We start from the raw sequence: 13904 nt of genomic DNA on the forward strand, positions 1-13904 counted from the left end.
AAATTGGAAATGTACAAAGATGTGTAGTTTAATTACACCATGTAATTGGACAACATTTAATTAAAATGAAAAAAAAAAAAAGGGATCCATCATTGGTCTTTGCATTGAAAACAAAATGATATATTATGTTTCCAAATAAATAAATAAAAATGTATACAGGTGTGTAGTTCAAAGGGTGTATTTATAAATAAAATTGCGTAGCTATTCATCCTACGAAACTGCATGTATAGAAGATGAAGGGAAAAGTGAATATTATTAGACTATTTTCTATGCAGCTTGAATGTTATTAATTCATAAACGATAAAATGAATCAGGCAAATACCCCAGTTTGGCCAAAAGACGATCATAGTAAATAAGTATTCATTACCTATGATTACCGGTTCCATTTACCATAATGTGCTATTTTCCTTATTCACTTTTTTTAGGAATGGATAACATTCAACCTGGAGAGAAAATAACATACTGTACATGCAGCTTTGAAGGACGAAAAGCTCTACAATTTTTTTTTTCTATAAATACTCCTCTTACTGTAGCATTAAATATACCGTATTTTCTCACATTTTATTTATAACATTTTCTTGGTTTTGCTGGTTACCGTTAAGTCACCACAGGATGTTTGATTCCGGTAATAGCTGTGAGTATCGGTGACACGGTCATAGCACTTTTCTCCTTTTCAGTGTCAATGTCTTACCTGCAGACAATGTATCTTCTGGCTGTCCTGCTGCTTCTATACCGGGATGTATCATCCTCAGGTGAGAGCTTTATATTGGGGATGAGGAGAGGAGGGTGGGGGCAGGGAGGTCACTGCTATAAAGGTGGGAAGACAATGTAATAGAGCAGCACGAAATGCCAGCAGACTGCTTGGATGTATAGGGAGAGGTATAAGCAGTAGAAAGAGAGAAGTGCTTATGCCGCTGTACAGAACACTGGTGAGACCTCACTTGGAGTATTGTGCGGAGTACTGGAGGCCATATCTCCAGAAGGATATAGATACTCTAGAGAGAGTTCAGAGAAGAGCTACTAAACTAGTACATGGATTGCAGGAAAAAACTTACCAGGAAAGGTTAAAGGACCTTAACATGTATAGCTTGGAAGAAAGAAGAGACAGAGGGGATATGATAGAAACTTTTAAATACATAAAGGGAATCAACTCGGTAAAGGAGGAGAGCATATTTAAAAGAAGAAAAACTACCACAAGAGGACACCGTTTTAAATTAGAGGGGCAAAGGTTTAAAAGTAATATGAGGAAGTATTACTTTACTGAGAGAGTAGTGGATGCATGGAATAACCTTCCTGCAGAAGTGGTAGCTGCAAATACAGTGAAGGAGTTTAAGCATGCATGGGATAGGCATAAGGCTATCCTTCATATAAGATAGGGCCAGGGACTATTCATAGGATTCAGATATATTGGGCAGACTAGATGGGCCAAATGGTTCTTATCTGCCGACACATTCTATGTTTCCATGTTTCTATAAAAATGGAGTTTGTATTTAAAGTGTATGTAAAAGCAAAAGTGACAAGAATGCGTACTTTAATTACATTTTTTTTAATACCAGAGTTTAATGTCACTTTAACTACTTCAATACCGGGCACTTTCACCCGCTTCCTGCCCAGGCCAATTTTCAGCTTTCATCGCTGTCACACTTTGAATGACAATTGAGCGATCGTGCAACATTGTACCCATATGATATTTTTATCATTTTATTTTTTTTTTTGCATAAATAGAGCTTTCTTTTGAAAAAAAAAAATCTTAGTTTCTGTTATAAAGTTTTGGAAATAAAAAACCTCCCAAATCAGTGTATATTATTATGTAGGAAAGTTATAGAGTCCACAAACTATGGTATATATCTGAAAATTGATTAATCCTAATGCACTGACACCCTATCTCATTTCTTGATGCCAGGACAGTACAAATACCCCCCAAATGACCCATTTTTGGAAAGTAGGCAGTCAATGGTATTTAGTAAGAGACAACAAGTTTTGAAGTTGTCATTTTTGTATCACAATTTCTTTTGAAAAAAAAATACAAAAAAAAAAAATATTTTTTTTTTCCTTCATTTTTACATACTGTTACCAGTGCAGTACATTGTTATCATAAAACACCGGTACATGATAACACTGTTATATGATGGTCACTGACTGGTGACAGTATGTTAAAAAAAAAAAAATAATTAATTTTGTTTTCAATTTTTTCTTTATGTTTTTATTACTTTTTTTCTTACAATTTTATTTTAACACACTGTGACCATAGTAATACAGTGTTACCATAGTAACATAACACTGTACTGCTGTGGGGAAGTGATCAGGTTTATAATTATTTTTTTTTTTATTGGTATAAGCAACTATTTTTACGGAATAAAACTGATTCAATCAGTGTATTATGTTGTGATTAGCTGTGATTGGCCAAAGCTAATCACATGGTACAGATCGGCTGTGATTAGCCCTGTCTGTGCCATGTGATCACTGTGACCAATCACAGCTAGCAACACAATTGTATACAATTTATGGCATGAAATGAGGCCAATCATTGTTTACAACTGCCATGTGATTTGCTGTGATTGGTCAGAGAGGTTGTGTGACACTGGCGGCGAGTAAAGTGATCAGTCATTGGCTGTGTCTGGTGGACAGATCGCACCGCTGCGCCTTCTGAGAGGACATCATATGACATCCAATCACAAGGAGGAAAGTCATAATGACCAAAGGGCTGCAATCATTTGTGTCTTTTATATTTGCTGGAAGTTCAGCTTTCAGGATCCAAAACTACAAAGAAAGTTTCTGCTTTACGTAACATTAACACCTTCCCACCCAGCCTATAGCAGACTGACAGCCAGGTGGGAAAGTGTTAATGTTACGTAAAGCAGAAACTTTCTTTGTAGTTTTGGATCCTGAAAGCTGAACTTCCAGCAGATATAAAAGACACAAATGAATGCAGCCTTTTGGTCATTGATTATATTTCTTTTTAAATACAAGCAGTGGAAATACCTGAATGTGACCTGCTATCAGCCTCTCACAATCCCTGTACAGCAGAGTAGACTGGAAGCAAACAAAGCAGCACAAGGAACCAATCAGGTGTTTACCAGTGCTTGTGTGCTGACAAGGGGCAATCTGATAGGAGAAGAGAGAGCAGAGTGACAGAAAGATGAGCCAATCAGTCTCCCGCTTCTCCTTCACTATCCAATCACAGGCTGTTGATCCCGGCAGTAATGCACTCAGCTCCTAATTTTGAGTTGTGAGCTGACAACACACTGGGGTTTATTTACTAAAATTGGAGAGTGAAAAATCTGGTGCAGCTCTGCATAGAGACCAATCAGCTTCCAGGTTTTATTGTCAGAGCTTAATTGAACAATCTGAAGTTAGAAGCTGATTGGCTGACATGCAGAACTGCACCAGATTTTTCACTCTCCAGTCTTAGCAAATAAACCCCACTGTCTCTTCTATACCAAAATCCAAAGAAATGATGTCAGCCCTGTCCAGTTGCCTTTTTCTAACTAGAGAATCCCGATCCCTCTCCATACCATAGAAGGAGGTGTATTGTAGTCTACGGCAGGGTTTCTCAACCTTATTTCAGTCAAGGCATCCTTTAATAATTATGGACAGTCTTGAGGCACCCCTTTCTAATATGTAACAACTATTCTAATAGTGCAACAACATCCACAAGTCCAAGTAGGACACCCAACGTTAGGGGTGATTTATAGTGATGTCGCGAACCTAAAATTCGCCGTTCGCGAACGGCGAACGCGAACATCGGCAAATGTTCGCGAACCAGCGAACCGGGCGAACCGCCATAGACTTCAATAGGCAGGCGAATTTTAAAACACACAGGGACTCTTTCTGGCCACAATAGTGATGGAAAAGTTGTTTCAAGGGGACTAACACCTGGACTGTGGCATGCCGGAGAGGGATCACGCAAAAAAAAGTTCTTAAAAATTATAATTTTTTGATAGAGAGCCAATTATTGGAAAAATTAAAAAAAAATAAAAATAAAAAATTTCTTTGGATTTAGCATCTGGGGGGTCTAAAAAGTGTACCTGTCAAGTTTCAGCTCTGTAGCATGTCCAGAACCCCTAAAAAACAGCATTTTTCTTATATTTTCAGGAATACGGCTTCTCTGCGGCTGGCTTTTTCTCTTGCAGGCATTTAGCGGGCATTTTTTTAGGCAGGCATGTCATTTTTTGTATTTAGTGTCTGGGGGGTCTAAAAAGTGTACCTGTCAAGTTTCAGCTCTGTAGCATGTCCAGAACCCCTAAAAAACAGCATTTTTCTTATATTTTCAGGAATACGGCTTCTCTGCGGCTGGCTTTTTCTCTTGCAGGCATTTAGCGGGCATTTTTTTAGGCAGGCATGTCATTTTTTGTATTTAGTGTCTGGGGGGTCTAAAAAGTGTACCTGTCAAGTTTCAGCTCTGTAGCATGTCCAGAACCCCTAAAAAACAGCATTTTTCTTATATTTTCAGGAATACGGCTTCTCTGCGGCTGGCTTTTTCTCTTGCAGGCATTTAGCGGGCATTTTTTTAGGCAGGCATGTCATTTTTTGTATTTAGTGTCTGGGGGGTCTAAAAAGTGTACCTGTCAAGTTTCAGCTCTGTAGCATGTCCAGAACCCCTAAAAAACAGCATTTTTCTTATATTTTCAGGAATATGGCTTCTCTGCGGCTGGCTTTTTTTCTTGCAGGCATTTATCGGGCATTTTTTAGGCAGGCATGTCATTTTTTGTATTTAGTGTCTGGGGGGTCTAAAAAGTGTACCTGTCAAGTTTCAGCTCTGTAGCATGTCCAGAACCCCTAAAAAACAGCATTTTTCTTATATTTTCAGGAATATGGCTTCTCTGCGGCTGGCTTTTTTTCTTGCAGGCATTTATCGGGCATTTTTTTAGGCAGGCATGTCATTTTTTGTATTTAGTGTCTGGGGGGTCTAAAAAGTGTACCTGTCAAGTTTCAGCTCTGTAGTATGTCCAGAACCCCAAAAAAACAGCATTTTTCTTATAATTTTTAGTAGAAAACTAATGCAGTGTCTTTCCAGCTGTCTTTTTTTCTTTCTGGCAAGCTGAAATATGATATGCCAAGGCAAACATGCCTATCAGTTGAGCTATGACACAGACAACACTGCACACATGGGGAAATATGTAAAACAAAAAACAGGAAAAGGAAATTAGGTGACGGTCACAAAACATGATATTGTGATTGGCCAAATAAAAAGTCGCCTCGCGATGAGGTCGCGCCAAAGTCGCGCTAAGTCGCGCCAAAGTCGCACTGGAAGCGACGCTACTTTAGTGGTAGCGGCAGTGTAAACCAGCACTAAAACATCCAGTGTGTGAATACGATCAGGTATGATGTTTTATCGGTCAAGTAGTGTAAGGGTTACGCCCGTCGCCCGCTTCACAGTGACAGACCAAACTCTGACAGACCAAACTCCCCGTTTAACAGTCAGTCAGTCCATTTGCACAACCGCAAACTCCCCATTTGCACAAGGTTGGATACCAGCTAGCCATGCCCCGTTCCTTGTCCTCACTGACATCATTGAAGGTCTCTTCCTCCACCCAGCCACGTACAACACCAAGGGTCCCCGAAAGGTGACAACAAGCCCCCTGGGACGCCTGCTGTGGCTGGTATTCCACCTCCTCAAAGCCAACATCCTCCTCTGACTTCTCTTCTTCAGACTCCTCTCTCTGCGTTGCCACAGGTCCAGCAATTGACAACGACAAGGCTGCTTCTGGTGGTGATGGGGACCACAACTCTTCCTCTTCATGCTCATCTACAGCCTGATCCAGTACTCTTCGCAGGGCACGCTCCAGAAAAAACGCATATGGGATGAGGTCGATGATGTTGCCTTGGGTTCGAATGACCACCAGGGTTGTCACCTCCGCAAAAGGACGCATGAGCCTACAGCCATTGTTCATGAGCATTCAGTAACGCGGCCAAAAAATACCCAGCCCTGCAGAAAGAATGAAAGAAAATGAATGTTTTTTCTATGAAAAATTATCCTGCGGATCGCTTTTGGTCTGTTCACAATGAAGCAACGACCTTATCATCTGGGGTGTGCCAACACAATCCTAGAGGTGATCGCTTCATTGTGATGCGTAAGCCCCTTCACCACGACAAGGTAACGATCACGAAGGGGAATTGACACATGTATGTGCCTTTTTTTTTTGTTTTTTGTTTTTTTGCAGCCACAGTGTAGCACCAGAGGCCAGAAAAATTAGGCATGTACACATGCATGAAAAAGTAGGTATTGTTGCAGCCGCTGCTGTAGCAGCGGCCTGAAAAATTGAGGTTTTAAGGCAAAAAGTGCACTAAAAAATTGCGGCTTAAACCGTAGTTGGTGGCGGAGACGTCACGTAAGTCATCGGGCATGCAGAGAATGATTATATACAGCAGCGTGTGGACCATTTTTAGGCCAAGGCATCTCAGTCATCACCAGGCCTTTTTCAGTCAAATGCATCCCCCACTGTCAGTCCCTTCGGGATCCATGCCTCATTCATCTTAATAAACGTGAGGTAATCAAGACTTTTTTGACCTAGGCGACTTCTCTTCTCAGTGACAATACCTCCTGCTGCGCTGAAGGTCCTTTCTGACAGCACACTTGAAGCGGGGCAGGCCAGAAGTTCAATGGCAAATTGGGATAGCTCAGGCCACAGGTCAAGCCTGCACACCCAGTAGTCAAGGGGTTCATCGCTCCTCAGAGTGTCGATATCTGCAGTTAAGGCAAGGTAGTCTGCTACCTGTCGGTCGAGTCGTTCTCTGAGGGTGGACCCCGAAGGGCTGTGGCGATGCATAGGACTAAAAAAGCTCTGCATGTCCTCCATCAACAAGACGTCTGTAAAGCGTCCTGTCCTTGCCGGCGTGGTTGTGGTGGTAGGAGGAGGATTACTTTCACCTCTTCCCCTGTTGGATTCCCGTTGTGCTGTGACATCACCCTTATATGCTGTGTAAAGCATACTTTTTAACTTATTTTGTAGCTGCTGCATCCTTTGCGACTGCCGGTAATTGGGTAACATATCACAGACTTTCTGCTTATACCGGGGGTCTAGTAGTGTGGCCACCCAGTACAGGTCGTTCTCCTTCAGCCTTTTTATACGAGGGTCCCTCAACAGGCATGACAGCATGAAAGACCCCATTTGCACAAGGTTGGATGCCGAGCTACTCATGTCCAATTCCTCGTCCTCACTGATGTCATTGAAGGTGTGTTCTTCCCCCCAGCCACGTACAACACCACGGGTACCAGATAGGTGACAACGAGCACCCTGGGATGCCTGCTGTGGTTGGTGTTCCTCCTCCTCAAAGCCACATTCCTCCTCTGACTCCTCTTCCTCACACTCCTCTTCCAGTGTTGCCGCAGGTCCAGCAATCGATGGTAAGGCTGTTTCTGGTGGTGGTGATGGTGACCACAACTCTTCCTCTTCCTCTTCACGCTCATCTACGGCCTGATCCAGCACTCTTCGCAGGGCACGCTCCAGGAAAAAAACATATGGGATGATTAGAGGAAAAAAGAAGAAGAAGTGCTTGGCGCTGCCAATATATGCGTTAGAAGTGTGGAAGGTAGAAACTAGTATAAACAACACAGATATCATAAATATTGCAAATATTATGCACGATTGAAAAAATATGGGATGATGTCGCTGATGGTGCCTTCGGTGCGACTCACTAGGTTTGTCACCTCCTCAAAAGGACGCATGAGCCTACAGGCATTGCGCATGAGCGTCCAGTAACGTGGCAAAAAAATACCCAGCTCCGCAGAGGCTGTCCTAGCACCCCGGTCATACAAATACTCGTTGACCGCTTTTTCTTGTTGGAGCAGGCGGTCGAACATTAGCAGTGTTGAATTCCAACGTGTCGGGCTGTCGCAAATCAAGCGCCTCACTGGCATGTTGTTTCGCCGCTGAATATCTGCAAAGTGCGCCATGGCCGTGTAGGAACGCCTGAAATGGCCACACACCTTCCTGGCCTGCTTGAGGACGTCCTGTAAGCCTGGGTACTTCTGCACAAAACGTTGCACAATCAGATTCAACACATGTGCCATGCACGGCACATGTGTCAACTTTCCCAAATTCAATGCCGCCAACAAATTGCTGCCGTTGTCACACACCACTTTGCCGATCTCCAGTTGGTGCGGGGTCAGCCACTGATCCACCTGTGCGTTCAGGGCGGACAGTAGTGCTGGTCCGGTGTGACTCTCTGCTTTCAGGCAAGTCAACCCCAAGACAGCGTGACACTGTCGTATCCGGCATGTGGAATAGCCCCTGGGGAGCTGGGGGGGTGCAGTTGGTGTGGAGCAAGACGCAACAGCAGAAGAGGACTCAGCCGAGGAGGTTAGCAAAGAGGATGGAGTAGGAGGAGTAGAGGAGGTGGCAGCAGGCCTGCCTGCAAGTCGTGGCGGTGTCACCAACTCCTCTGCAGCAGAGCCACGTATTCCATGCTTGGCAGCCGCCAGCAGGTTTACCCAATGCGCAGTGTAAATTATATACCTGCCCTGACCGTGCTTTGCAGACCAGCTATCAGTGGTCAGATGGACCCTTGCCCCAACACTGTGTGCCAGACGGGACATGATTTCCTTTTCCACAATAGAGTACAGGTTGGGGATTGCCTTTTGTGAAAAATAATTTCGGCCGGGTACCTTCCACTGCGGTGTCCCAATAGCGACAAATTTTTTGAAGGCCTCAGACTCCACCAGCTTGTATGGTAAAAGCTGGCGGGCTAAGAGTTCCGACAAGCCAGCTGTCAGACGCAAGGGGGTGACTCTGTGAGATTGGCTTCTTACGCTCAAACATTTCCTTCACAGACACCTGACTGTGGGCAGGTGACGAGCAGGAACTGCTGAAGGTGAGAGGCGGAGGGGCGGGTTGTTGATAGGGGGCATGGAGGACAGCAGTGGTTGACGTGGCTGAAGATGCTGGACCAGGAGGAGGATGGTGGCTTTTACTTTGTGTGCTGCTTTATGTGTTGATCCCATAGGCGTTTGTGATGTGAGATCATGTGCCTTCGCAAAGCAGTTGTACCTAGGTGGGTGTTGGACTTCCCACGACTCAGTTTCTTTTGGCACAGGTTACAAATGGCATCGCTGATATCAGAGGCAGACACACAAAAAAAATGCCACACTGCTGAGCTTTGCAAGGACGGCATTCTGGTGGTGGCAACAGCTTGCGTTGATTGGCGTGCTGTCTGGCTGACCCCGGGTGCCGAATCTACATGCTGTCTGACTGCGCCACTAGCTCCTTGCGATGACCTCCTCCCCCTGCTTCCAACTCGTCTCCTCCTCCTCTCTGTCTCCCCATCTGAACTTTCCCCCTCTTCTTCTGCTCTTCGAGCAGGCACCCAGGTGACATCCACAGACACATCGTCATCATCAGCCGCTTCACTTGACAACTCAGCAAAGGCAGCAGCAGCAGGTACAACATCATCATCATCACAATGTACGTCCATGTGTATAATGCTGCCTGACTGAGACATATCCCCGTTATCTACATCCTCTGGCACTAATAGTTGCGCATCACTTATTTCTTCCAACTGATGTGAAAATAACTCCTCTGATGGATCAAGTGAAGCGGCTGTGGTGCTAGTGTTGGTGGTGGTGCCGGCGGGCTGGCGAGTGGTAAATTGAGAGGTGCCCGAAGCTGAGCTGGAGGAGGATGGTACATTAAGGTTCCGAGCGGAAGCTGTAGATGATTGGGTGTCCTGTGTAAGCCAGTCAACTATGGCCTCAGAATTTTTTGAGTTCAGGGTCTGTGGTGGCCTCTGAACACTGGGCATTATTCTAGGGCCTAAGGAAATCACAGCACCACGACCACGACGGCCCTTGTGGGGTGGCCTGCCTCTGCCTGTCATTTTTTTTAATGTGTTGTTACTGTTGTACTATGAGTGCAAGCTGCTGTGCCACCTTATATATCAGTGGTGGGTGGGCAGTGCACGGCACAGTACACTCTCTGTGGACCTGACAGCAGTCACTGGCACCCAGGCAACTGCAATTTAAAAAAATATATATTTTTTTTTACTTTGCAAGCTGCTGTGCCACCTTATATATCAGTGGTGGGTGGGCAGTGGCACAGTACACTCTCTGTGGACCTGACAGCAGTCACTGGCACCCAGGCAACTGCAATTTAAAAAAATATATATATTTTTTTACTTTGCAAGCTGCTGTGCCACCTTATATATCAGTGGTGGGTGGGCACACAGTGGCACTGCAGTGGGCACAGTACACTCTGTGGACCTGACAGTCACTGGCAGCCCAGGCAACTGCAATAATAAAAAATATTTTTTTTTTCAATTTATTGCAACAAGATGCTGTGCCACCGTATATATATCAGTGGCGGGCAGTGCACTGCAGTGGGTACAGTGCACTCTGTGGACCTGACACAGCACTCACTGCAATTATGACAGAGGAAAAAAAAAATATTTTTTAAAATGCCAGGTACTGTGCCTGTGCCACCCGAAATGAGTGTGGTGTGCACACAGTACAGTCTGTGGTAGGTCTTTGGCCTCTCACACACAGCGGGCAGGCAACTGCAGTGTACAATATATATATATATATATATATATATATATATATATATATATATAGGAAAAACTCTATTACCAGTTACCAGCCCTTAAAAGGGCTTTTGGGGACGCTAAATATATATATATATATATATATATATATATATATATATATATAAGAAGAAACAACTCAATTACCAGCCCTTAAAAGGGCTTTTGGGGACACTAGATATATATATATATATATATATATATATATATATATATATATATATATATATAAGAAGAAACAACTCAATTACCAGCCCTTAAAAGGGCTTTTGGGGACGCTAGAAATATATATATATATATATATATAAAAAAAAAAAATACACAAATACCAGCCCTTAGAAGGGCTTTTTGGGGTGCTGTCCTTACAGCAGTAGTGGACCAAGAACACTGCAAGACCAGGAACACTGACTAACTGTCCCTAGCTTAACAGCAGCAGCAGCAGCAGCTCTCCCTACTCTCACTACACACACTGCTTCAGAATGATCTAAGATGGATGCTGCCCTTGCTTATTTATAGGAGGTGGGAGGGTGTGGGAGGGAGGTATGCTGATTGGCTGGAAATGTGTCTGCTGACTGTGAGGTTCAGGGTCAAAGTTTGCCTCAATGATGTATTATGGGGGGCGGACCGAACATCGCATATGTTCGCCCGCAGCGGCGAACGCGAACATGCGAAGTTCGCCGGGAACTGTTCGCCGGCGAACAGTTCTATACATCTCTAGTGATTTATTCTTCCAAAGCAAATACACTTTTGCACACTGGTACTGACTAGTAGTCCAATGTTTCTCTTCTCCCTCAGCTAATGTGACCCCAACTTTGATGGAGAGTGGCAGGGGAGGGTTGCTATGCAGGTGACTGACATCCTCCTTATCATCTGATGATGCCATTGGTTGTTGGGACGCCGGCAGCTAGAAGGTTGTAATGGTGCACAATGAAAACCTGTGATTAGTGGAACTAAAAGGCAGCTTTATCCACACGCCGGCTTGTATACAATTTTTGGCCAATTTTTAAGCATTTTGCCAGGGCACCCCTGGAGAAACCTCAAGGCACCCCAGAGTGCCTGGGTACCCTGGCTGAAAAAGGCTGCTCTAAGGTAAGAACCAAGGGGGCTTATCTGACTCCTTGAGTGAACAATACACAGGGAGGTTCTACGTTTCTGGCAGGATCAACAGGTATTTTTGTTTTTAAATTTGGGATATATGCAGCCCTGGAACAAGTTTGCATATGAGGAAAGTAAGAAGGGATCACTCTTGTTCTAATCAGTAACTGGAAATATAGACAAGGGTTGGCATGACAGCCAGGTAATTAGCATTTCCAGACTGAGAATAAAAATCTTAATTATTTCTCAGGGAAGGTTCCAGCGCTATCTGTTAACCTTCTGAGCGGTATTCCCGAGTGTGGCTCGGGGTTACATTTCAGAGCCAAAAGCGGTAACCCCGAGCCACACTCGGGGTACCACCAGAAGCATCGCTGGATCCTGTAAAAGAGGTTACTTACCTTGTCACTGGGATCCAGCGATGTATGCAAGCGGTATGCGGCGGCGGATCTTCCTCCCGATCCTCTCCGTGCCCCGGCTTCCGTCTCCTGCGACGTGACGTTCGCAGGGGGGTGGAACCGGCGGCAAATTCAAATGTAAAACACACCAAACACACTGATACAATGCAAAATAAAAAAAATTCACATTACATTGCCCCCAGTGCCCTTTCCGGCAGTTTTACTGTACTTTTTATGTATATATATATATATATATATATATATATATATATATATATATATATATACATACATACATACTTTACCTTATTTATAGTTTTTTATTATATTAAAATTTATGATTTTGTGTTTAAAACTTTATCATACCCGAGATGTTATAAAGAAGAACGCACAGTAAAAAAAAATCATATGTAAATAGTTGGTTTGGGCTGCTCATTCTCGAGAATTACATGCAAAATAATGGTACCGCTTTCAGCACCTAAAATCCAAAAGAATCATACCGCCAGGGAGGTTAAAAAGACTCTTCATATGTATAGAAATATCATACCAAAATCTACATGACAAAATATAAATCCTGGTGATAATACAGAACGCATGACTTTGTAGGTCATACAATGCGCTAAAACATGCGATCTTCTGATTTCAGATGGTACAGTTGTGGTGGGGAGAAGAGGGAATTCTACACTTCTACAATGTGGAGGAAATCCTGGAGACCAAATAGCGGCAGTAATATGGAAGATCCATCACAATAATAATTCTTCATGTTTTTTCTCATATGCTGTATTAATAAAAGGACCCCAGGTATACAACACCTGCAGCACAAGAATGACATTTACCAATATAACACTGACCATCCACAACACCCAGATATCTGATAGGGGAAATTATACCTGTGAATTGTCAACTACTGAAGGAACCTTCATCAGTACAACTATTCTACAAGTATTGGGTGAGTGATATCTGATTTCTCCACTGTGATAAAGTCAATCCAATTCAGCGCTATTATTTCTGTCTTCCATATTGTATAAAAGCAAATCAAAAACCAAAATAATATAATTATCCCTAAAATGTACTGTGTATGTGGTTATAGTTTTTCTTAAAAAATAAAATCAGATCCTGATACATTTATTATGGCATGCAATGATCTAACATATATACAGATATTTATATTTAAAGTGTATCTAACTCTAAAAGAAAAATGTAAAATATTGCAGTTTACCAGTCCTTAGATGTGATGGCTGCATTGTTTTTTTTTTTTTTTCATCTGGTGATCTGACCAGTATGGAAGTGTGGAAGTATAGAGACTACTGTATTTATAAAATCAGAATTCCGACTTTTAATCTCAGAATTCTAACTTTTAATCTCAGAATTGTGTTTAATAAATTTTAGCATGGTCCAAACTTTTAATCTCAGAATTCTGACTTTCAAACTCAGAATTCTGTAAAATAATAAAAAATGTTTCAAACTCAGAAATCTTTGACATTTTTTTTATTAAGGCCCCAGGGCTCTTCCATACCTATGATGCATATTTCAAAGAAGGTTTTATCCATCTGTACATCTGATAAACCAATGGCAACAATTATTTAGTAATATATGGCTTAGTAATGCGTTCTTCTTCTTTCTCCAGCTCAGCCCTCTGTGTCTCTGGATATAAAGAGTGATGGATCTCTGGAGTGTAGAGCCATTGGTGGATTCCCAGCTGCAGAGATCTCCTGGATCCCCCACTCAGATGATATAAACACTACGGAAATGAAAGATTTGAATGATACCTGGACAGTGATCAGCACATACAAGTCTGATGTAGACGATGTGACATGTTTTGTGTCTCATCCCACATTTGTGAATCTCTGGAGCCAGTCAATTGTATTACCAGGTAAAAATGGTGAATGTATGTAA

The 13904-nt window shown here is 42.9% G+C and overlaps 1 protein-coding gene across 1 annotated transcript; it reads left to right on the top strand.

Annotated features, from left to right (window-relative positions):
* Positions 1-700: 700 nt before the first annotated feature.
* Positions 701-13904, top strand: LOC309547931 (cell surface glycoprotein CD200 receptor 2-like; the record flags this gene model as incomplete). The annotated part of the gene is made up of 3 exons (XM_082247929.1): positions 701-752; positions 12655-12957; positions 13636-13904. The coding sequence occupies 3 exons, from the start codon at positions 701-703 to the stop codon at positions 13902-13904; spliced, it is 624 nt and encodes a 207-aa protein (XP_082104055.1).

The sequence above is a fragment of the Pelophylax lessonae genome (assembly GCF_965119305.1).
Source record: "Pelophylax lessonae genome assembly, chromosome: 2".
Taxonomy (NCBI): Eukaryota; Metazoa; Chordata; class Amphibia; order Anura; family Ranidae; genus Pelophylax; species Pelophylax lessonae.